Here is a 27,358-nt window from a genome sequence, read left to right as displayed (position 1 = left end):
TTGCATTTATATAGCACCTTTAAAGTACAAAACATCACAAGATGCTTCACAGAGCCACAGTAAGAGGAACGGGGTAGGGGGTGAGGAGTCTTTCGGAAGAGTGATCAAAGTCTTGGGTGAAAGGATGGAGTTTGATGGAGCAGAGAGAGACCTGGAGAGGGGGAGGGATTAATGGCGGGAGTTCAGAGAGCAGGGCCGAGGCATCTGAAGGCTCTGCTGTCAATGATGGGATGAAGGAAGCAGCGATGGGCAGGAGAGGCGAGTTAGAAGATGGAAGAGTGAGGGAGGGAATGTGAGTCTGCAGCAGGAGGCAGAGGGTAGGGAGGAGGGAAACAGAGGTCAGTGAGGTCAGGGTAGTAGGTCAGTGAGGTCAGGGGTAGTGTTGGAACGGCACTTGGTGTCAGACAGTGTACTGACCACTGCATTTCAGACAAGTCGGGGTTTATGGAGAGTGGATGAAAGAAGCCGGCAGCAGACATGGGAATAATCAAGTTTGGAGACAAGATGAGCAGGGATAAGGGTTTGTGTGGTCAAGGGGCTGATGTAGTGTAGAGACGGGCAATGTTGTGGGGACAGAAATAAGAGGCTCACATGATGGAGAGGATGTGGGGTTTGAAGCTCAACTACTTTAGGCCCAGTGGGAAGGAGGCCCATGTTTGCTGGTCCCTACTGGAGGGCCAGTGGGAAGGAGGCCCATGTTTACTGAGCCCTACTGGAGGCCCAGTGGGAAGGAGGCCCATGTTTACTGGTCCCTATTGGATGCCCAGTGGGAAGGAGGCCCATGTTTACTGGTCCCTATTGGAGGGTCCAGTGGGAAGGAGGCCCATGTTTACTGGTCCCTATTGGAGGGTCCAGTGGGAAGGAGGCCCGTGATTACTGGTCCCTATTGGAGGCCCAGTGGGAAGGAGGCCCATGTTTGCTGGTCCCTATTGGAGGCCCAGTGGGAAGGAGGCCCATGTTTGCTGGTCCCTATTGGAGGCCCAGTGGGAAGGAGGCCCATGTTTGCTGGTCCCTATTGGAGGCCCAGTGGGAAGGAGGCCCATGTTTACTGGTCCCTATTGGATGCCCAGTGGGAAGGAGGCCCATGTTTACTGGTCCCTATTGAAGGGTCCAGTGGGAAGGAGGCCCATGTTTATTGGTCCCGATTGGAGGGTTCAGTGGGAAGGAGGCCCATGTTTACTGTTCCCTATTGGAGGTCCAGTGAGAAGGAGGCCCATGTTTACTGGTCCCTATTGGAGGTCCAGTGGAACATGGTCACCATGGTTGATGTGAAGTAAAGCTCCTTTATGTTGTAAATGTGTGATTGTCCGCCCCTCAACCCAGTAAAACTCCATGACCAGGAGCCTGACCATGGAAAGGGATGGAGACGGGAAGGGATTAGAACATGTTATGAGCTGACAGGATGGGGCAGTGGGTCAGACCCTGTCCTGTCCCTCCAGCTCACACTGATGGGGTGAGGATCTCCTCTCTCTGCTGGGCCTTCACGAAATGAGCTTTCTGTCCAAACCAGTCCCAGTGAGAATAGACCAACAGCACAGAACTGTCCTAAATTTGACAATAATCTGCCAGTCTTACTGAGAGAGGTCAAAGCATGGTCACTGTGGGGAATGGGGCCTTACTCCAGGAGAAGGCATGTTTCTGGGGTCAAGAATTAACATCCATTGATGGGGCAGAGCAGAGGGAGTTTTACCCTTCATTTAACTGCTCCACCTGGCAGACTGTGGGAAAGAGAGAGCGAGGTGGAGGCTGTGAGACAGAGTGAGAGAAAGAGAGAGGGGGAGACATTTAACTGCTGCACCAGGTCTCAAAGTGTCCCAGTCTCCAGTAATGACTCCTGTTATAGAGATCAGTTACAGAATTACAGAACAATGGAGGGTGGGAGAGAGAGATGAGTAGGCAGAGGATCAAAGACAGAGAGATAGAGACAGGGAAAGAGGGAGAGAGAAACACAGTGGGAGAGAGAGACCAGAAATGAGGGAGAATGAGAAAGAGACAGAGCGACAGGGAGGAAAGCAAAACAGGGAGAGGGAGATGGGAAGAATGTGAAAGACAGATATGCAATGAGGGAGAGGAGGGTGAAAGTATAACTGAGAGAGATACAGAGAGGTGGACGAACAGGGTGATAGAAATCCAAGGATGAATTTTATGAGTGTTGTCGGGATGGAGACTGTGCAGATGTGTCGTCCCGGAGCCCCTGCGAAATTACACATAGGGGCTCATTTAAATAAAGGTGTATTATTGTAAAACTTTATTAAATAAAAATCTTTGTGATGGAAGCCCTTCCCCAACTCCCCAATGGTCATTTCATTGCCCGAAATGATCAACAACTGGCTTTTTCAAATACCTGAACTTTCACCCCAACCTTCAATCTTTTACCCTTCAACCTCTTCCCACCATCCCCACATCCAATCAAAATTGTTTTCCCCGCTCCCCGGCTCCCCCACCCCTCCCGCCCTGAAAGTTTTATTCCTCCCCGCTCTCCACCAGGTTCCCGCCTCGGAATTCCGTACGGAGTTCCGAAGGTGCGCGAGGTATGAACGGTGGTGGTAAAATCGGTGTGGGACAGCCGCACCTGCAGGTAAGTTTATTTACATATCATTAAGGTTCATTTTAATATGGAGATGAAGGTCCCGCCACCAGTGGCAGTGGGCGGTGGCACCAATGTCCCCTCGCCACTGGTAATATGCGGCGAGCCCTTCTCCACAACACGGGGGGTCGAGGCGGGCGACTCCCCACATAATTTTACCTGCCCCAGCGCTGTGACCCGCGAGTGGAGGGGCTGGTAAAATTCAGCCCAGAGGGTCGAAAACTGAGACAGAGAGAGGGAGAGGGAGATAGAAAAAGAGAGAGAGAGAGAATGAGAGACAGAGAGAGAGAGAGACAGAGAGAGAGAGAGACCGAGAGAGAGAGAGACAGAGAGACAGACAGACAGAGAGAGAGAGAGAGAGACAGACAGAGAGGGAGACAGAAAAAGAGGGAGAGAGAGAGACAGAGAGAGAGAGAGACAGAGAGAGAGACAGAGACAGACAGAGAGAGACAGAGACAGACAGAGAGAGAGAGACAGAGAGAGAGGGAGACAGAAAAAGAGGGAGAGAGAGAGACAGAGAGAGAGAGACAGAGACAGACAGAGAGAGACAGACAGAGAGAGAGACACACACACACACACAGAGACAGAGACAGACAGACAGAGACAGAGAGACAGAGATAGAGAGACAGAGAGACAGAGAGACAGAGAGAGAGAGACAGAGACAGAGAGACAGACAGACAGAGACAGACAGACAGAGACAGACAGAGAGAGGAGAAACAATGTGCTGGATTCTATGAGCTCGTCGGCGAGCTCACAAAATGACAGCCTGCCCGTGTGGGCCGCACACCAAAGAGCCATCGTGATCTGAAGTGCGGAGGCTCATTGAACCAGCTGGGGTGGGCCACATCTCCCCCTCCCTCAGTCATGTGGAGGGGATGGGCTGTCCGTCCCCGGCAATGGCGTCAACTGCCTGTGTGCCGGCAATGACACCATTTTTAAAGGGCAGTCAGTCCTGCCGGGATATTGACATTTTTTAAAGAGATTTCCTCCCAGAATTACATCAATAAAGTTCCAATTCCCCTTTCTCACCCAACTCCATAACAATTACATCAACTATATTCCCTTTCCCCCCAAAACAGTTACATTTAACATATGACCTCCCCACACCAAACTGCACAAAGTTTAAAGTACACCCTTCCCACCATCCCCTACATCCTGCTGTTTATTTGACCCCGTTTCCCCCCCAACTCCTGCACTGAGAAACTGACCTGCTCCCACCTCCCCACCAGTGTGGTGCCTTGTTTCCCCAGACAGGGTTCTGAAGGTGCGACACTGTGACGGACCCTCAAGATCACGGGTGAGTAGATTTAAATTCATTAATATTATTGATTTAAATGTTTAAATTGTGGTCCTGTCGCCCAGCGGCCGGGTGGTCGGCACAGAGCCTCCCCGTCACCGGGAGGATTGGGAGTGGCTCTGCCGGCGTCAAGGTCCGTGGTGGCCTCATCCGGAGCCAACTTCAGGATCTCCCACCTGGGATCACAATGTCGAGGGAGCCTTAAAATCCAGGCCAGTGAGACAGAGTAACAGAGAGAGAGAGGCATTAAGAGAGGATGACAAAGAAAGAGTACAAAAGAGCAAAACAGAGACAAGGATAGACAGAAGGGGAGAGAAAGAGAGTGAGTGAGGGAGAGGGATAGTGAGAGAGGGAGACAGAGGAAGTGGAAGAGAAGGAGGAGAGGGAGAGTGAGGAAGAGGAAGAGAGGGAGGAGAGGGAGAGTGAGGAAGAGGGAGGGAGGAGAGGGAGAGGAAGAGAGGGAGACAGAGGAAGAGGGAAAGAGGGAGGGAGGAGAGGGAGAGTGAGAGAGGGGGGAAGAGGGAGAGAGAAGAGGAAGTGAGAGTTGCTGACGTGCCTTTCTCTGGGTGATACCATTTACATACTGAGAAACAGGCAGTCAGACTCTCACAGGCTGCAGCTTTATAAAGCAGAGCCCAGTGAAGGGAGAGTTTATCAGTAACCAGGCACAGAGACAGGAGCAGACACCATGATTTCACCCATCCAGCTGATCTGGCCTCTGGCATTCTGCGTGGCAGATACAAATCTCTCTCCTTCCACGGTTAATATTTTCCTGCTGTTTATTTCAGTCCAATTCTGCTGACTTGTGATTGGAGGGAAAATGCTGAAACAAGAGGAGCGGTCACTGTCTCCAATAATATCTCATTTTACAGGGTCTTTCTGTGACAGTTCTTACTTCACTCTGTTTCTCTATTACCCCTCAGGTATCAGTGGAGACATCATCATGACCCAGTCTCCACCGGCACTGTCAGTGACACTGGGACAGACCGCAACGATCACCTGTACGGCCAGCCAGTCCGTGAGCAAGTATGCAGCTTGGTATCAGCAGCGAGACGGTCAGAAACCCACTCTCCTGATCTATGGTGCAACAACTCGATACACAGGAATATCGGAACGGTTCACCGGCAGTCAACAGAACCTCAAATTCACTCTGACAATCAGTAATGTACAGAATGAGGATGTCGCAGATTATTACTGTCAGCAATATAGCAGCAGCCCCTACACAGTGAGACAGAGCCGTACAAAAACCTCAATACACACAGTCCCAAAGCCTGTACTGACACATCCCACAGTTATATATAATATATAATAATGGACACACAGTCCCACCTCCTGTACTGACACATCCCACAGTTATATATAATATATAATAATGGACACACAGTCCCACCTCCTGTACTGACACATCCCACAGTTATATATAATATATAATAATGGACACACAGTCCCACCTCCTGTACTGACACATTCCACAGTTATATATAATATATAATAATGGACACACAGTCCCACCTCCTGTACTGACACATCCCACAGTTATATATAATATATAATAATGGACACACAGTCCCACCTCCTGTACTGACACATCCCACAGTTATATATAATATATAATAATGGACACACAGTCCCACCTCCTGTACTGACACATCCCACAGTTATATATAATATATAATAATGGACACACAGTCCCACCTCCTGTACTGACACATCCCACAGTTATATATAATATATAATAATGGACACACAGTCCCACCTCCTGTACTGACACATCCCACAGTTATATATAATATATAATAATGGACACACAGTCCCACCTCCTGTACTGACACATTCCACAGTTATATATAATATATAATAATGGACACACAGTCCCACCTCCTGTACTGACACATCCCACAGTTATATATAATATATAATAATGGACACACAGTCCCACCTCCTGTACTGACACATTCCACAGTTATATATAATATATAATAATGGACACACAGTCCCACCTCCTGTACTGACACATCCCACAGTTATATATAATATATAATAATGGACACACAGTCCCACCTCCTGTACTGACACATCCCACAGTTATATATAATATATAATAATGGACACACAGTCCCACCTCCTGCACTGACACATCCCACAGTTATATATAATATATAATAATGGACACACAGTCCCACCTCCTGCACTGACACATCCCACAGTGATATATAATATATAATAATGGACACACAGTCCCACCTCCTGGACTGACACATCCCACAGTTATATATAATATATAATAATGGACACACAGTCCCACCTCCTGTACTGACACATCCCACAGTTATATATAATATATAATAATGGACACACAGTCCCACCTCCTGCACTGACACATCCCACAGTGATATATAATATATAATAATGGACACACAGTCCCACCTCCTGGACTGACACATCCCACAGTTATATATAATATATAATAATGGACACACAGTCCCACCTCCTGTACTGACACATCCCACAGTTATATATAATATATAATAATGGACACACAGTCCCACCTCCCGAACTGACACATCCCACAGTTATATATAATATATCATAATGGACACACAGTCCCACCTCCCTCACTGACACATCCCACAGTTATATATAATATATAATAATGAACACAGGATCCCACCTCCTGTACTGACACATCCCACAGTGATATATAATATATAATAATGGAAACACAGTCCCACCTCCTGTCCTGACATGTCCCACAGTTATATATAATATATAATAATGGACACACAGTCCCACCTCCCTCACTGACACATCCCACAGTTATATATAATATATAATAATGAACACAGGATCCCACCTCCTGTACTGACACATCCCACAGTTATATATAATATATAATAATGGAAACACAGTCCCACCTCCTGTACTGACACGTCCCACAGTTATATAATATAATAATGGACACACAGTCCCACCTCCTGTACTGACACGTCCCACAGTTATATATAATATATAATAATGGACACACAGTCCCACCTCCTGTACTGACACGTCCCACAGTTATATATAATATATAATAATGGACACACAGTCCCAGCTCCTGTACTGACACGTCCCACAGTTATATATAATGTATAATAATGGACACACAGTCCCACCTCCTGTACTGACACATTCCACAGTTATATATCATTTATAATAATGGACACACAGTCCCACCTCCTGTACTGACACATCCCACAGTTATATATAATATATAATAATGGACACACAGTCCCACCTCCTGTACTGACACGTCCCACAGTTATATACAATATATAATAATGGACACACTGTCCCACCTCCTGGACTGACACATCCCACAGTTATATATAATATATAATAATGGACACACGGTCCCACCTCCTGCACTGACACATCCCACAGTTATATATAATATATAATAATGGACACACAGTCTCACCTTCTGGACTGACACATCCCACAGTTATATATAATACATAATAATGGAAACACAGTCTCACCTCCTGTACTGACACATCCCACAGCTATATATAATATATAATAGTGGACACACAGTCCTACCTCCTGTATACTGACACATCCCACAGTTATATATAATACATAATAATGGACACACAGTCCCACCTCCTGGACTGACACATCCCACATTTATATATAATATATAATAATGGACACACAGTCCCACCTCCTGTACTGACACGTCCCACAGTTATATACAATATAAAATAATGGACACACAGTCCCACCTCCTGTACTGACACATCCCACAGTTATATATAATATATAATAATGGACACACAGTCCCACCTCCTGTACTGACACATTCCACAGTTATATATAATATATAATAATGGACACACAGTCCCACCTCCTGTACTGACACATCCCACAGTTATATATAATATATAATAATGGACACACAGTCCCACCTCCTGTACTGACACATCCCACAGTTATATATAATATATAATAATGGACACACAGTCCCACCTCCTGTACTGACACATCCCACAGTTATATATAATATATAATAATGGACACACAGTCCCACCTCCTGTACTGACACATCCCACAGTTATATATAATATATAATAATGGACACACAGTCCCACCTCCTGTACTGACACATCCCACAGTTATATATAATATATAATAATGGACACACAGTCCCACCTCCTGTACTGACACATTCCACAGTTATATATAATATATAATAATGGACACACAGTCCCACCTCCTGTACTGACACATCCCACAGTTATATATAATATATAATAATGGACACACAGTCCCACCTCCTGTACTGACACATTCCACAGTTATATATAATATATAATAATGGACACACAGTCCCACCTCCTGTACTGACACATCCCACAGTTATATATAATATATAATAATGGACACACAGTCCCACCTCCTGTACTGACACATCCCACAGTTATATATAATATATAATAATGGACACACAGTCCCACCTCCTGCACTGACACATCCCACAGTTATATATAATATATAATAATGGACACACAGTCCCACCTCCTGCACTGACACATCCCACAGTGATATATAATATATAATAATGGACACACAGTCCCACCTCCTGGACTGACACATCCCACAGTTATATATAATATATAATAATGGACACACAGTCCCACCTCCTGTACTGACACATCCCACAGTTATATATAATATATAATAATGGACACACAGTCCCACCTCCTGCACTGACACATCCCACAGTGATATATAATATATAATAATGGACACACAGTCCCACCTCCTGGACTGACACATCCCACAGTTATATATAATATATAATAATGGACACACAGTCCCACCTCCTGTACTGACACATCCCACAGTTATATATAATATATAATAATGGACACACAGTCCCACCTCCTGCACTGACACATCCCACAGTTATATATAATATATAACAATGGACACACAGTCCCACCTCCCGAACTGACACATCCCACAGTTATATATAATATATAATAATGGACACACAGTCCCACCTCCCGAACTGACACATCCCACAGTTATATATAATATATCATAATGGACACACAGTCCCACCTCCCTCACTGACACATCCCACAGTTATATATAATATATAATAATGAACACAGGATCCCACCTCCTGTACTGACACATCCCACAGTGATATATAATATATAATAATGGAAACACAGTCCCACCTCCTGTCCTGACATGTCCCACAGTTATATATAATATATAATAATGGACACACAGTCCCACCTCCCTCACTGACACATCCCACAGTTATATATAATATATAATAATGAACACAGGATCCCACCTCCTGTACTGACACATCCCACAGTTATATATAATATATAATAATGGAAACACAGTCCCACCTCCTGTACTGACACGTCCCACAGTTATATAATATAATAATGGACACACAATCCCACCTCCTGTACTGACACGTCCCACAGTTATATATAATATATAATAATGGACACACAGTCCCACCTCCTGTACTGACACGTCCCACAGTTATATATAATATATAATAATGGACACACAGTCCCAGCTCCTGTACTGACACGTCCCACAGTTATATATAATGTATAATAATGGACACACAGTCCCACCTCCTGTACTGACACATTCCACAGTTATATATCATTTATAATAATGGACACACAGTCCCACCTCCTGTACTGACACATCCCACAGTTATATATAATATATAATAATGGACACACAGTCCCACCTCCTGTACTGACACGTCCCACAGTTATATACAATATATAATAATGGACACACTGTCCCACCTCCTGGACTGACACATCCCACAGTTATATATAATATATAATAATGGACACACGGTCCCACCTCCTGCACTGACACATCCCACAGTTATATATAATATATAATAATGGACACACAGTCTCACCTTCTGGACTGACACATCCCACAGTTATATATAATACATAATAATGGAAACACAGTCTCACCTCCTGTACTGACACATCCCACAGCTATATATAATATATAATAGTGGACACACAGTCCTACCTCCTGTATACTGACACATCCCACAGTTATATATAATACATAATAATGGACACACAGTCCCACCTCCTGGACTGACACATCCCACATTTATATATAATATATAATAATGGACACACAGTCCCACCTCCTGTACTGACACGTCCCACAGTTATATACAATATAAAATAATGGACACACAGTCCCACCTCCTGGACTGACACATCCCACAGTTATATATAATATATAATAATGGACACACGGTCCCACCTCCTGCACTGACACATCCCACAGTTATATATAATATATAATAATGGACACACAGTCTCACCTTCTGGACTGACACATCCCACAGTTATATATAATACATAATAATGGACACACAGTCTCACCTCCTGTACTGACACATCCCACAGCTATATATAATATATAATAATGGACACACAGTCCCACCTCCTGTATACTGACACATCCCACAGTTATATATAATATATAATAATGGACACACAGTCTCACCTCCTGTACTGACACATCCCACAGCTATCTATAATATATAATAATGGACACACAGTCCCACCTCCTGCATACTGACACATCCCACAGTTATATATAATATATAATAATGGACACACAGTCCCACCTCCTGGACTGACACATCCCACAGTTATATATAATATATAATAATGGACACACAGTCTCACCTCCTGTACTGACACATCCCACAGCTATCTATAATATATAATAATGGACACACAGTCCCACCTCCTGCATACTGACACATCCCACAGTTATATATAATATATAATAATGGACACACAGTCCCACCTCCTGGACTGACACATCCCACTGTTATATATAATATATAATAATGGACACACAGCCCCACCTCCTGGACTGACACATCCCACAGTTATATATAATATATAATAATGGACACACAGCCCCACCTCCTGGACTGACACATCCCACAGTTATATATAATATATAATAATGGACACACAGCCCCACCTCCTGGACTGACACATCCCACAGTTGTATATGATATATAATAATGGACACACAGCCCCACCTCCTGGACTGACACATCCCACTGTTATATATAATATATAATAATGGACACACAGTCCCACCTCCTGGACTGACACATCCCACAGTTGTATATGATATATAATAATGGACACACAGTCCCACCTCCTGGACTGACACATCCCACAGTTATAAATAATATATAATAATGGACACACAGTCCCACCTCCTGGACTGACACATCCCACAGTTATATATAATATATAATAATGGACACACAGTCCCACCTCCTGCACTGACACATCCCACAGTTATATATAATATATAATAATGGACACACAGTCTCACCTCCTGTACTGACACATCCCACAGCTATATATAATATATAATAATGGACACACAGTCCCACCTCCTGTATACTGACACATCCCACAGTTATATATAATATATAATAATGGACACACAGTCTCACCTCCTGTACTGACACATCCCACAGCTATATATAATATATAATAATGGACACACAGTCCCACCTCCTGCATACTGACACATCCCACAGTTATATATAATATATAATAATGGACACACAGTCCCACCTCCTGGACTGACACATCCCACAGTTATATATAATATATAATAATGGACACACAGTCCCACCTCCTGTACTGACACATCCCACAGTTATATATAATATATAATAATGGACACACAGTCCCACCTCCTGTACTGACACATCCCACAGTTATATATAATATATAATAATGGACACACAGTCCCACCTCCTGTACTGACACATCCCACAGTTATATATAATATATAATAATGGACACACAGTCCCACCTCCTGTACTGACACATCCCACAGTTATATATAATATATAATAATGGACACACAGTCCCACCTCCTGTACTGACACATTCCACAGTTATATATAATATATAATAATGGACACACAGTCCCACCTCCTGTACTGACACATCCCACAGTTATATATAATATATAATAATGGACACACAGTCCCACCTCCTGTACTGACACATTCCACAGTTATATATAATATATAATAATGGACACACAGTCCCACCTCCTGTACTGACACATCCCACAGTTATATATAATATATAATAATGGACACACAGTCCCACCTCCTGTACTGACACATCCCACAGTTATATATAATATATAATAATGGACACACAGTCCCACCTCCTGCACTGACACATCCCACAGTTATATATAATATATAATAATGGACACACAGTCCCACCTCCTGCACTGACACATCCCACAGTGATATATAATATATAATAATGGACACACAGTCCCACCTCCTGGACTGACACATCCCACAGTTATATATAATATATAATAATGGACACACAGTCCCACCTCCTGTACTGACACATCCCACAGTTATATATAATATATAATAATGGACACACAGTCCCACCTCCTGCACTGACACATCCCACAGTGATATATAATATATAATAATGGACACACAGTCCCACCTCCTGGACTGACACATCCCACAGTTATATATAATATATAATAATGGACACACAGTCCCACCTCCTGTACTGACACATCCCACAGTTATATATAATATATAATAATGGACACACAGTCCCACCTCCTGCACTGACACATCCCACAGTTATATATAATATATAACAATGGACACACAGTCCCACCTCCCGAACTGACACATCCCACAGTTATATATAATATATAATAATGGACACACAGTCCCACCTCCCGAACTGACACATCCCACAGTTATATATAATATATCATAATGGACACACAGTCCCACCTCCCTCACTGACACATCCCACAGTTATATATAATATATAATAATGAACACAGGATCCCACCTCCTGTACTGACACATCCCACAGTGATATATAATATATAATAATGGAAACACAGTCCCACCTCCTGTCCTGACATGTCCCACAGTTATATATAATATATAATAATGGACACACAGTCCCACCTCCCTCACTGACACATCCCACAGTTATATATAATATATAATAATGAACACAGGATCCCACCTCCTGTACTGACACATCCCACAGTTATATATAATATATAATAATGGAAACACAGTCCCACCTCCTGTACTGACACGTCCCACAGTTATATAATATAATAATGGACACACAGTCCCACCTCCTGTACTGACACGTCCCACAGTTATATATAATATATAATAATGGACACACAGTCCCACCTCCTGTACTGACACGTCCCACAGTTATATATAATATATAATAATGGACACACAGTCCCAGCTCCTGTACTGACACGTCCCACAGTTATATATAATGTATAATAATGGACACACAGTCCCACCTCCTGTACTGACACATTCCACAGTTATATATCATTTATAATAATGGACACACAGTCCCACCTCCTGTACTGACACATCCCACAGTTATATATAATATATAATAATGGACACACAGTCCCACCTCCTGTACTGACACGTCCCACAGTTATATACAATATATAATAATGGACACACTGTCCCACCTCCTGGACTGACACATCCCACAGTTATATATAATATATAATAATGGACACACGGTCCCACCTCCTGCACTGACACATCCCACAGTTATATATAATATATAATAATGGACACACAGTCTCACCTTCTGGACTGACACATCCCACAGTTATATATAATACATAATAATGGAAACACAGTCTCACCTCCTGTACTGACACATCCCACAGCTATATATAATATATAATAGTGGACACACAGTCCTACCTCCTGTATACTGACACATCCCACAGTTATATATAATACATAATAATGGACACACAGTCCCACCTCCTGGACTGACACATCCCACATTTATATATAATATATAATAATGGACACACAGTCCCACCTCCTGTACTGACACGTCCCACAGTTATATACAATATAAAATAATGGACACACAGTCCCACCTCCTGGACTGACACATCCCACAGTTATATATAATATATAATAATGGACACACGGTCCCACCTCCTGCACTGACACATCCCACAGTTATATATAATATATAATAATGGACACACAGTCTCACCTTCTGGACTGACACATCCCACAGTTATATATAATACATAATAATGGACACACAGTCTCACCTCCTGTACTGACACATCCCACAGCTATATATAATATATAATAATGGACACACAGTCCCACCTCCTGTATACTGACACATCCCACAGTTATATATAATATATAATAATGGACACACAGTCTCACCTCCTGTACTGACACATCCCACAGCTATCTATAATATATAATAATGGACACACAGTCCCACCTCCTGCATACTGACACATCCCACAGTTATATATAATATATAATAATGGACACACAGTCCCACCTCCTGGACTGACACATCCCACAGTTATATATAATATATAATAATGGACACACAGTCTCACCTCCTGTACTGACACATCCCACAGCTATCTATAATATATAATAATGGACACACAGTCCCACCTCCTGCATACTGACACATCCCACAGTTATATATAATATATAATAATGGACACACAGTCCCACCTCCTGGACTGACACATCCCACTGTTATATATAATATATAATAATGGACACACAGCCCCACCTCCTGGACTGACACATCCCACTGTTATATATAATATATAATAATGGACACACAGCCCCACCTCCTGGACTGACACATCCCACAGTTATATATAATATATAATAATGGACACACAGTCCCACCTCCTGGACTGACACATCCCACTGTTATATATAATATATAATAATGGACACACAGCCCCACCTCCTGGACTGACACATCCCACTGTTATATATAATATATAATAATGGACACACAGTCCCACCTCCTGGACTGACACATCCCACAGTTGTATATGATATATAATAATGGACACACAGTCCCACCTCCTGGACTGACACATCCCACAGTTATAAATAATATATAATAATGGACACACAGTCCCACCTCCTGGACTGACACATCCCACAGTTATATATAATATATAATAATGGACACACAGTCCCACCTCCTGCACTGACACATCCCACAGTTATATATAATATATAATAATGGACACACAGTCTCACCTCCTGTACTGACACATCCCACAGCTATATATAATATATAATAATGGACACACAGTCCCACCTCCTGTATACTGACACATCCCACAGTTATATATAATATATAATAATGGACACACAGTCTCACCTCCTGTACTGACACATCCCACAGCTATATATAATATATAATAATGGACACACAGTCCCACCTCCTGCATACTGACACATCCCACAGTTATATATAATATATAATAATGGACACACAGTCCCACCTCCTGGACTGACACATCCCACAGTTATATATAATATATAATAATGAACACACAGTCCCACCTCCTGGACTGACACATCCCACAGTTATATATAATATATAATAATGGACACACAGTCCCACCTCCTGGACTGACACATCCCACTGTTATATATAATATATAATAATGGACACACAGCCCCACCTCCTGGACTGACACATCCCACAGTTATATATAATATATAATAATGGACACACAGTCCCACCTCCTGGACTGACACATCCCACAGTTATAAATAATATATAATAATGGACACACAGTCCCACCTCCTGGACTGACACATCCCACAGTTATATATAATATATAATAATGGACACACAGTCCCACCTCCTGGACTGACACATCCCACAGTTGTATATGATATATAATAATGGACACACAGTCCCACCTCCTGGACTGACACATCCCACAGTTATAAATAATATATAATAATGGACACACAGTCCCACCTCCTGGACTGACACATCCCACAGTTATATATAATATATAATAATGGACACACAGTCCCACCTCCTGCACTGACACATCCCACAGTTATATATAATATATAATAATGGACACACGGTCCCACCTCCTGAACTGACACATCCCACAGTTATATATAATATATAATAATGGACACACAGTCCCACCTCCTGCACTGACACATCCCACAGTTATATATAATATATAATAATGGACACACAGTCCCACCTCCGGCACTGACACATCCCACAGTTATATATAATATATAATAATGGACACACAGTCCCACCTCCTGCACTGACACATCCCACAGTTATATATAATATATAATAATGGACACACAGTCCCACCTCCGGCACTGACACATCCCACAGTTATATATAATATATAATAATGGACACACAGTCCCACCTCCGGCACTGACACATCCCACAGTTATATATAATATATAATAATGGACACACAGTCCCACCTCCTGTACTGACACATCTCACAGTTATATATGTAATATAATTAATGAAGAACGTAAACTGATCAAATTAAACCATGACATTATGTTCACTGTCCACTACACCCCCCTGCCCCTGTGGTGCCCACTGCTCATTGAAGGCTTAAGTTGTTCCTCGAACACTCCATGTGCACTTATGAAGAGATGCTGAAAATGTTTTCATCGAATTGGGATTCCAACTCTCCCGAGCACTGCTGCATGCAGCTTAGACACAGCGAGACACAGAAACAGTGAGAGGCAGAGTGTGAGAGAGATACAGACCAAGGGAGAGACAGAATGAGTGAGAGAAGGTGGGAGAGGGACAGGGAGATATGCGTAGAGGCACAGAGACATGCACGCAGACATTGAGAGACAGAAGGAAAGAGACACATCCACACACACACAACGGGAGACACGCAGGCAATGAGAGACAAATACAGACTTTGAAAAACAATGATAGAATTATAGAATGGTTACAGCACAGAAGAAGGCCATTCAGGCCATCATTTCTGTGCTGGATCTCTGAAAGAGCAATTCACCTCGTGACACTCCGGCACCTTCTCCCCGTCATCCTGCATATCCTTCCTTTTAGGAGAATAATCCAATTCCCTTTTGAATGCATCAATTGAACCTGCCTCCACCACACTCTCAGGCAGTGTCTTCCAGATCCGAACTACTCGCTGTGTGAAAAAGTTTCTCCTCATGTCACCATTGCATCTTTTGCCAATTACCTTACATCTGTGCCCTCTGGTTCTCGATCCTTCCACCAATGGTAATAGTTTCTCCCTATCTACTCTGTCCAGAGCCCTAATGATTTTGAATACCCCTATCAAATCCCCTCTCAACCTTCTCATCTCCAAGGAAACAGTCCCAGCTTCTCCAATTTATCCACATAACTATCCCTGGACCGATTCTTGTGAATCCTTTCTGCACCCTCTCTAATGCCTTCACTTCCTTCCTAAATTGTGGCACCCAGAACTGGACACAGTCCTCCAGTTGAGGCTGAACTAGTGTTTTATACAAGTTTAACATAACCTCCTTGCTCTTGTACTCTGTGCCCCTATTAATAAAGCCCAGGATACTGTATGCTTTATTAACCTCTCTCTCAACCTGTCCTGCCACCTTCAATGACTTCCGCACATATACACTTAGGTCCCTCTGCTCCTGTACCTCCTTTAGAATTATACCCTTTATTTTATATTGTCTCTCCGCATTCTCTCTACCACATCACACTTCTCTGCATTTAAATTTCATCTGCCACTTGTCAGCCCATTCCACCAACCTGTCTGTATCCTTTTGAAGTTCTACACTGTCTTCCTCACAGTTCACAATACTTCCAAGTTTTGTATCTTCTGCAAATTTTGAAATTGTGCCCTGCACACCAAGGTTTAGGTCATTAATATATATTAGGAAAAGCAAGGATCCCAACACTGATCCCTGAGGAACTCCACTACAAATCTTCCTCCAGCCTGAAAAATATCCATTAACTACTCTCTTTTTCCTGTCACTCAGCCAATTTTGTATCCATGTTGCTTCTGTCCCTTTTATTCCATGAGCTATAACTTTGCTCACCAGTCTGTTGTGTGGCACTGTGTCAAACACCTTTTGAAAGTCCATGTACACAACATCAACAGCAACAACATTGCCCTCATCAACTCTCTCTGTTACCTGATCAAAAACTCCAACAAGTTAGTTAAACATGATTTGCCCTGAACAAATCATTGCTGGCTTTCCTTAACTAACTTGCACTTGTCCATGTGACTATTAATCTTGTCCTGAATTATTCTTTCTAGAAGTTTCCCCACCACTGAGGTTAAACTGACTGGCTTGACATTGCTGGGCTTATCTTTACACCCTTTTTTTGAACAAGGGTGTCACATTTACAATTCTCCAATTCTCTGCCACCATCCCTGAGTTTAACGAAGACTGTAAAATTATGGCAGTGGCTCTGCAATTTCCACTCTCACTCCCTCAGTATCCTTGGGTGCATCTCATCCAGTCCTGGTGTTTAATCCACTTTAAGTACAGACAGCCTATCCAATAACTCCTCTTTATCAATTTTAAACCCATCTGGTGTCTGAATTACCTTCTCTTTCACTATGACCTGTGCAGCATCTTCTCCCTTGATAAAGACAGATGGAAAGTATTCATTTCATACCTCAGCCATGCTCCTACCTCCATGTGTAAATCCCCTTTTTGGTCCCTAATCGCCCCACTACTCCTTTTACCACTCTTTTACTATATACATGCCGATACAAGACTATTAGATCCACTATTGTATTAGCTGCCAGTCTCTTTTCATACTCTCTCTTTTCTTCCCTTTGCCTTTTAAATTCCCCTCTGAGCCTTCTACATTCAGCCTAGTTCTCGATTGTAGGGGGAGGTGATGGTGTAGTGGTAATGTCACTTGACCAGTAATCCAGAGGCCCAGGCTAATTTTTTTTTTAGAGATACAGCATTGAAACAGGCCCTTCGGCCCACCGAGTCTGTGCCGACCATCAACCACCCATTTATACTAATCCTACACTAATTCCATATTCCTACCACATCCTCACCTGTACCCAAATTTCCCTACCACCTACCTATACTAGGGGCAATTGCTAATGGCCAATTTACCTATCAATCTGCAAGTCTTTGGCATGTTTGAGGAAACCGGAGCACCCGGAGGAAACCCACGCAGACACAGAGAGAACTTGCAAACTCCACACAGGCAGTACCCAGAATTGAACCCGGGTCGCTGGAGCTGTGAGGCTGCGGTGCTAACCACTGCGCCACTGTGCCGTTCTGGGGACATGTGTTTGAATCCCACCATGGCAGATAGTGAAATTTGAATTCAATTAATAAATCTGGAATTAAAAGCTGGTGGAATGGTGACCATGAAACCATTGTCGATTGTTGTAAAAACCCATCTGGTTCACTAATGTCCTTCAGGGAAGGAAATCTGCAGGCCTTACCTGGTCTGGTCTTCATGTGACTCCAGACCCACAGCAATGTGGTTGACTCTTAAATGCCTTCAGTGGGCAATTAGGGATGGGCAATAAATGCTGGCCTAGCCAGTGACGCCCATATCCCATGATCAAATAACAAAAGAAAATCCACCTGACATTTATCATAAGCAGACTTTTTCTTCTTTATCTTAACCTCTGTCTCTTTTGTCATCCAGGGAGCTCTGGATTTGTTTGCCCCACGTTTCCCCTTCGTGGAAATACACCTTGGTTTTGCCCGAACTATCTCTTCTTTAAAAGCAGCCCATTGTTCAGTTACAGTTCTCCAATTTATCTGGGTCAGATCCATTCTTACCCGAAGAGAGAGAGAGACACAGGGGCACACACCGGGAAGTAAACACAGAGAGAGACACACACAAATACAGACGGAGAGACAGACACACACACAGAGGCACACACCGAGAAGGAAACACAGAGAGAGACACACACACAAATACAGACAGAGAGAGGCACACACAGGGAAGGAAACACAGAGAGAGACACACACACAAATACAGACAGAGAGAGACACACACACAGAGGCACACACAGGGAAGGAAACACAGAGAGAGAGAAAGAGAGACACACACACACACATACACACACAAATACAGACAGAGAGAGACACACACACAGAGGCACACACAGGGAAGGAAACACAGAGAGAGACACACACACAAATACAGACGGAGAGACAGACACACACACAGAGGCACACACCGGGAAGTAAACACAGAGAGAGACACACACACAAATACAGACGGAGAGACAGACACACACACAGAGGCACACACCGAGAAAGAAACACAGAGAGAGACACACACACAAATACAGACAGAGAGAGACACACACACAGAGGCACACACCGAGAAGGAAACACAGAGAGAGACACACACACAAATACAGACAGAGAGAGACACACACACAGAGGCACACACCGAGAAGGAAACACAGAGAGAGACACACACACAAATACAGACAGAGAGACAGACACACACACAGAGGCACACACAGGGAAGGAAACACAGAGAGAGAGAAAGAGAGACACACACACACACACAAATACAGACAGAGAGAGAGAGACACAGTGACAGTGAAAGACAGAGAGAGTGTGAGAGTGAGTGAGTGAAACACAGAGCAGAGGATATTGTACAGCCCCTGCACTGGAAGCTGTCAGTGTGGTTAACGTTTGGTAAAGGAACCAAGCTCAGACTGAGTAAGTAAACCTCAATCCTCCGTTACTAATCCTTTAAATACTGAAACATTCTAAAACACAAATGCTGAATAGTGGAAGGTGTTAGTAAGGAGCTGCAGTCAATGAAATGGTTCATTGAAGAGCACTGTGTATAACAGGGTGCCCAGCTGTATTTCTTTAGTTACATTCCCCCTTTAACCAACAAGATATAAGTAACCAACTTTTACCGAGTGTGTAGAGGAGATCTGGACGTTTGCAGACTGTGGTCACATTCCTGCTCCATGGACTGAAATCCCTCACTAGACTCCTGCCAGTCTCAGTGTGAGCTCTGGGTCTCTGTCACAGTCTCTGATATAACTGATCTCAGCACCAGCACAGTGAGACACCGAGGTCCCACCTCCCCCAGCTTTAACTCTGTTCTGTCCACTCCCTGCTTATCTCTTGTCAAAGTTCTGATGACAAACAGTGACAGCAGGGCTCCCAATCCAGTGGCTTCAGTGTTCCAGGGTTTTGGGGAGACTCTCAGTTGCTTTCTCTTTGGGTGAAGTTCAGGCCAAAATTTATCTCTGAACCGACATTGCTAAAAATGCTCATTTACCTCATTGCTGTTTGTGGGATCTTGCTGTGCACAAATTGTCTGCCACATTTCCTACATTCCAACAGTGACTGCTCTTTAAACAAGTCCTTCATTGTCTGTAAATGACTTTGGGAGGTCCTGAGGTGTGAAATACTCGATATAAATACAAGTCTTTCTTTTCTTTTTATTAACCGGGAGCTCCCACAATACCCTGTTGATTAAAGCTGAACCCAGCAGAAAATCCACAGAAAACTGACTAATGTTTGTCTGATTTGTCTGTGTGTTTATTAGACATGACTGAGCAGATAGCAAGAGTTTCAGCAGCAACAAAGGTGTCACTCTAGTGCCCCTCCCACTTTCCCCATCGACTTACATAATACTTACAGGGAAAGGGCTCAGCATCTGCCATCGACTGGTTAAATGTCACCCCTCTAGACTACAGGTCTCCCACAATCTGCTCTCCATCTCTCTCCTGAAGGCACTATCTCTGGCTGGGGCACAGCTCCACCCTCCCCAAGTGACCTCATTCCTCCAAGTGTGAGCCGGGAGGTTGAGAATGGCAGGCTATTCGACTGTGAGGTGTTAGTGTTGTCTCAGTGGGTAACACTCTCACTTCTGAGTCAGAATGTTGTGGCTTCAGGTCCCACTCCAGAGACTGGAGCACATAATCCAGGCTGACACTGCAGTGCAGTATTGAGGGAGTGCTGCATTGTCAGAGGTGCTGTCTTTCAGATGAGACAAACTGACGTCTGCCCTCTCAGGTGGATGTAAAGGATCCCACTGCACTATTAGAAGAGCAGGGGAATTCTCCTCGGTGTCCTGGACAATGTTTATCATTCAACCAACATCATTGAAAATCAGATTATCTGCTCAGTATCACTCAGCTGTCTGGGATCTTACTGTGAACAGTTGGCTGTAAAATACTTGAAGATATGCTGAGGTGGTGACAGGCGCTATAGAAATGCAAGTCTTTCTTTGAGGTTGGAGGCTCCTGATCCTGACCCTCGCCCATTGTCCGCACACTCTCACCTTCCAGGGGTCATGGGATCATTCGGAGCAGTGACCCTGCCTGACCCCAGTGCACTGAGACTAATTATAGCCTCACCCTTGACCTCACCCCAGTGCTGGGCAGGAAGGTTTTAAATGACATCTAGAACCTTCTACACTGACACCCAACCCTTCTCCATCCCTCCATCCTCCCCCACGTCATCCAACCCTTCTCCATCCCTCCATCCTTCCCCCCGTCTGAGACTAAACCAGACTGTTCACAGCCTTGGTGTCATATTTCTGACCTCATGTTCCGGCCATCACTAAGACCCCCTATTTCCACCGCAGTAACATCACACGACTGTGTCCCTGCTCAGCTCATCTGCTCATCATCTACCTCACTTTCCTCCTTTATCTCCATTTGTGGCTCAGTGTCATATTTCTGTTTTATAATGCTCCTGTGAAGCACATTGAGAGGTTTTAAGGGCTTAATGAGATTAAAGGCGCTATACACCACAGCTGCCACCATGTAATGAGAAGCTTTTTATGTTGTCTGATGCAACATTATTGAGGTATGTGGAGATCTGGCTGTTGAAGATCTCAAAATAGTGGTGCTCACCTCATTAGCATACGAAGATCTTAAAGGTACATTATTCTTAAAAGCAATTACTGAACATATAAATACAAGTTACTGTTTTGGTTGTTGTTATTTCTGAAGTGTGTTGAGACAAGTCTGTTCCAGTGTTCCGGAGAAAGTTCTCCCGATGTGTATGTGTGATCTGAGATTTGTTAACACTGAGCCTGTTTCCTCCAGATAGACTGATCTATAGTTCGAGCTTCCTGTCAGGTTAACAGTGTCTTAAAGGGACATTGAGTCTTCAAACACTCTTACTATAACCATTTCAGTGCTGAATTGGTGGTAACCCTTCATTACAGATTTAAAAAACTGTCCAACACCATTTAACCATCTGAACATCAAACGATTCAATGTATTTATATTTAGGCTAACCTTAGCAAGCTAGGCAAAACAGAAGGAAATCAAGAATTAATGGTTCTCACCTCTAATGGTTAAACACAAACAGGAGTTCATCAACCCAGCTGTCTGTTATCCAATGTGAATTCCAATGTAGAAACACCCACAGAGAGACACAGACGAATATACACATAGACCACTCAAAGCGACTCAAAACATACAAATAAACACAGAATACACAAACACACAGCACAGAAATATAAACACACAGAACACACAAATATGAACACAGAATTTACAAAAATATATAGAGAACACAGAAGCATAGACATAGAACACAAAAATGCACAGATAATGCAAATATACACTGAAACACATAAATACACAAAGAGCACACAAATACACGAAGAACAAAATAATATATATTGTTCCGACCAAGGTGGAAGAAATAAATATTAATTCAGTCCCACTTCTTCACGGGTCACAGCTGTTTCTTAGGAATAGAAGGAATAATAAAATAAATCAGTTTGTCACGTTCTTGATATGAAGTTCTTCAGTTGAATGAGGTGTCCCAGAGTTGAATAGTCGGATGCCACTCAAAGTCTCTCCAGGAGAAGTTGATGAACAGTCTGTGATGGGTCGGCGTTCAGGGCAATTCGGCTACAGTAGGCGTCACACAGGACTTTTGGCAGGGGTGTAGCAACAGGTCTGCTGAGGGCTCACAGCAGCAGTATTGCAGTAGAAGCTTTCTTCAGGTTCCAGGATTTCCCAAAACACAGCAGGCAACAGGAACCATGCTGGATGCAGGAATTCTTCAGAGACAGGAGGCAATCGGAATCTGCCACCTTTCAAATGCAGGGTTTCTTTTCAAGAGATGCAAGTTTCCTTTACAGAGAGAGGTCTTTTTTGGTCTTCAACTTTGATCTCAAGGCAGATCAGCAACCAAATTTCAAATGCCTGCTTTTTGTCTAACTCATTGGATTTTAAAAGGGTCTGAAGTGACAGTAAACCTTCCTGAGCCAATCACATGACCAGACATAGAGTATCCACTGTCATTCAAAGTGATGCTCTGAGGAGGTCAAAAACCCCTTGGCAGGCTTCCTTGAAACGGTTTGCTTTTCCTATTCTTGTATACAAAGTCAACATCCAAAAATTTCAGCTAGTTGCAGGTGTCCATGTCCACTGGAAATCCTGTTTTCAATTTTTAAAAACACATAGAATTCTAAGATTTTAGTACAAAAATAAATCTCTTGTAACAATATACAGAACACACACATATACACAGAACAAATAAATATATACTCAGAATACATAAATATTTATAGAACACACAAATATATATAGAACACATAAATACACACACAGAACACACAAATATACACACAGGAAACACAGATATACACAGAATATGCAAAAATGCACAAAGAACACATATACCCACAACACACAAATATATACACCGAGCACACAAACATGCAGTGATTAACAGTTTTTCTCTTCTCTTTCAGGCCGAGAGAAGTCTCAACCCACACTGACCCTGCTGCCCCCCTCGGAGGAGGAGGTCAAGGCCAAGGGCACTGCCACCCTGGTGTGCCTTGCCGATCACTTCTATCCCGATGAAGTGGGGGTAGAGTGGAAGAAGGACGGTGCAGTCATTTCGGCCGGGGTTCAGACCAGCAACTACCTGCGAGCTTCGGATAGCACCTACAGTGTCAGCAGCCTGCTGACCCTCTCTGGCTCTGACTGGGAGTCCAACGCCCGCTTCTCCTGTGCCCTGATCCATGAGACCCTCTCCTCTCCCCTCAGTAAGAGTGTGAGCAGATCAGAATGTGTGTAGAGTGTTAGAGACAGTCCGCAGAGGAGACACAACTTTAAATATAACAGGGGTGAGCTGGGAGGATAAAGGTCATTTTCAACACGGAATTTCAACTCTCTTCCTTCTCGTGACTGGGTCTGAGACACTTCTGAGGATCAGGGGTTAAGGCTCGAAATTGGGACAGTGTAGAGGGAGCTTTACTCTGTATCTAACCCGTACTGTACCTGCCCTGGGAGTATTTGATTGGACAATGTAGACGGAGCTTTACTCTGTATCTAACCCGTACTGTACCTGCCCTGGGAGTGTTTGATTGGACAATGTAGACTCGTGATGCCAAGTAAAACCTCTCTAAGATGCTGAAGACTGTCAGCTGAGCTAAAATAATGTGAACCTCAGAATTCGCCGCTCAGTAAACCAGACCTCCTTCCTGCTCACTCTGCAGTTACAATTTAAAGTTTAGTCTCTGTTTAAAGCGACAGGATTCTCATGTTATTGAGAAAATCTCCACAACTGTTTTAATAAACCTCCATTCTCCCTGTGAATTTCTCCAGCTACCTCTCGCTGGGCTGTTTATTCAAGTCTTTTTTCTGTAAATGTAAATCAGTAAAAGGTAATAAACATTAAGAATATTCAGTAAATGTCTTGGGAGTGCTTTGGAAATGTCCCACCTTCCTGTCAGCTGATTGGCTGCATTTCAGCAAGTGAATCTGATGATTGGCTGGTTGACCTGTCAATCAATAACATGTCAGAAGCAGAATTGATTCATAGCCAATTGTAAATCATATTAAAATGATCAGTTTTATCTCAAATCCCTTGAGATTACAAGATTAAAAACAGAAACTGAAAGCAGCTGGAATTAAATCATCACAATCCCAGCATTCACACTTCACTCTTCACACTGGAGGTGTTGGTGTAGCCCCAGCTGGTGGGATCGCACTGTGCACTCTGTGCTGACTGCTGAGTAATACCTGAAATGAGCCTGGGACAATCTCAGGGCTGGAGGCCACACTCACAATGTTCATTTCTCCCACCTTAACCAATGCCTCATGGTAACAGTACAAAACTGAACCAAGTGAGGTCTCAGTTTAGAGAGAGGAGCAGTCAGGGTATCATTGTGTACATGACCCTGAGTGTGGGTGTGACTGTTACCCAGTACTGTCTGTAGGTGAGTGTCTCTGAGTGTGGGGGTGTTACCCAGTACTGTCTGTAGGTGTGTGTCTCTGAGTGTGGGTGTGTTACCCAGTACTGTCTGTAGGTGTGTGTCTCTGAGTGTGGGTGTGTTACCCAGTACTGTCTGTAGGTGTGTGTCTCTGAGTGTGGGTGTGTTACCCAGTACTGTCTGTAGGTGAGTGTCTCTGAGTGTGGGTGTGTCACCCAGTACTGTCTGTAGGTGTGTGTCTCTGAGTGTGGGTGTGTCACCCAGTACTGTCTGTAGGTGTGTGTCTCTGAGTGTGGGTGTGTCACCCAGTGCTGTCTGTAGGTGTGTGTCTCTGAGTATGGGTGTGTCACCCAGTACTGTCTGTAGGTGTGTGTCTCTGAGTGTGGGTGTGTCACCCAGTACTGTCTGTAGGTGTGTGTCTCTGAGTGTGGGTGTGTTACCCAGTACTGTCTGTCAGTGAGTGTCTCTGAATGTGGGTGTGTTACCCAGTACTGTCTGTAGGTGCGTGTCTCTGAGTGTGGATGTGTTACCCAGTACTGTCTGTCAGTGAGTGTCTCTGAATGTGGGTGTGTTACCCAGTACTGTCTGTAGGTGCGTGTCTCTGAGTGTGGATGTGTTACCCAGTACTGTCTGTCAGTGTGTGTCTCTGAGTGTGGGTGTGTTACCCAGGACTGTCTGCAGGTGTGTGTCTCTGAGAGTGGGTGCGTTCCCCAGTACTGTCTGTAGGTGTGTGTCTCTGAGTGTGGGTGTATTACCCAGTACTGTCTGTAGGTGTGTGTCTCTGAGTGTGGGTGTGTTACCCAGTACTGTCTGTAGGTGCGTGTCTCTGAGTGTGGATGTGTTACCCAGTACTGTCTGTCAGTGAGTGTCTCTGAATGTGGGTGTGTTACCCAGTACTGTCTGTAGGTGTGTGTCTCTGAGTGTGGGTGTGTTACCCAGTACTGTCTGTCAGTGAGTGTCTCTGAATGTGGGTGTGTTACCCAGTACTGTCTGTCAGTGTGTGTCTCTGAGTGTGGGTGTGTTACCCAGTACTGTCTGTAGGTGAGTGTCTCTGAATGTGGGTGTATTACCCAGGACTGTCTGTAGGTGTGTGTCTCTGAGAGTGGGTGTGTCACCCAGTACTGTCTGTAGGTGTGTGTCTCTGAGTGTGGGTATGTCACCCAGTACTGTCTGTAGGTGCGTGTCTCTGAGTGTGGGTGTGTTACCCAGTACTGTCTGTAGGTGTGTGTCTCTGAGTGTGGGTGTGTTACCCAGTACTGTCTGTAGGTGCGTGTCTCTGAGTGTGGATGTGTTACCCAGTACTGTCTGTCAGTGAGTGTCTCT

General features: G+C 43.7%; 2 protein-coding genes across 2 annotated transcripts in view; one reads left to right on the top strand and one right to left on the bottom strand.

Annotated features, from left to right (window-relative positions):
- Nucleotides 1-20,921, bottom strand: part of LOC137373096 (uncharacterized) — a 28,945-nt gene extending 8,024 nt beyond the window's left edge. Inside the window, exon 1 of the mRNA XM_068037968.1 lies at nucleotides 20,751-20,921. The gene's annotated coding sequence lies outside the window, so the exon portion shown is untranslated. The remainder of the gene's footprint in view (nucleotides 1-20,750) is intronic.
- Nucleotides 1,173-25,514, top strand: LOC137373247 (immunoglobulin kappa light chain-like). Its single transcript, XM_068038098.1, has 7 exons — nucleotides 1,173-1,273; nucleotides 2,488-2,578; nucleotides 3,950-4,110; nucleotides 4,529-4,644; nucleotides 4,808-5,109; nucleotides 20,499-20,544; nucleotides 24,569-25,514. The coding sequence occupies exons 1-7, from the start codon at nucleotides 1,173-1,175 to the stop codon at nucleotides 24,895-24,897; spliced, it is 1,146 nt and encodes a 381-aa protein (XP_067894199.1). The 3' UTR covers nucleotides 24,898-25,514.
- Nucleotides 25,515-27,358: the final 1,844 nt, after the last annotated feature.

This window comes from Heterodontus francisci, chromosome 8 (assembly GCF_036365525.1).
Source record: "Heterodontus francisci isolate sHetFra1 chromosome 8, sHetFra1.hap1, whole genome shotgun sequence".
Lineage (NCBI taxonomy): Eukaryota > Metazoa > Chordata > Chondrichthyes > Heterodontiformes > Heterodontidae > Heterodontus > Heterodontus francisci.
The sequence above is the reverse complement of the archived record's forward strand: the minus strand, read 5'-3'. Positions and strand labels throughout refer to the sequence as shown.

Coding starts and splice junctions, on each gene's coding strand:
- LOC137373247 (XM_068038098.1), top strand. CDS start 1,173: ATGTTTACTGTTCCCTATTGGAGGTCCAGTGAGAAGGAGGCCCATGTT. Junction 4,645..4,807: donor CAAATCTCTCTCCTTCCACG/GTTAATATTTTC, acceptor ATTACCCCTCAG/GTATCAGTGGAGACATCATC. Junction 5,110..20,498: donor ATAGCAGCAGCCCCTACACA/GTGAGACAGAGC, acceptor CTGCACTGGAAG/CTGTCAGTGTGGTTAACGTT.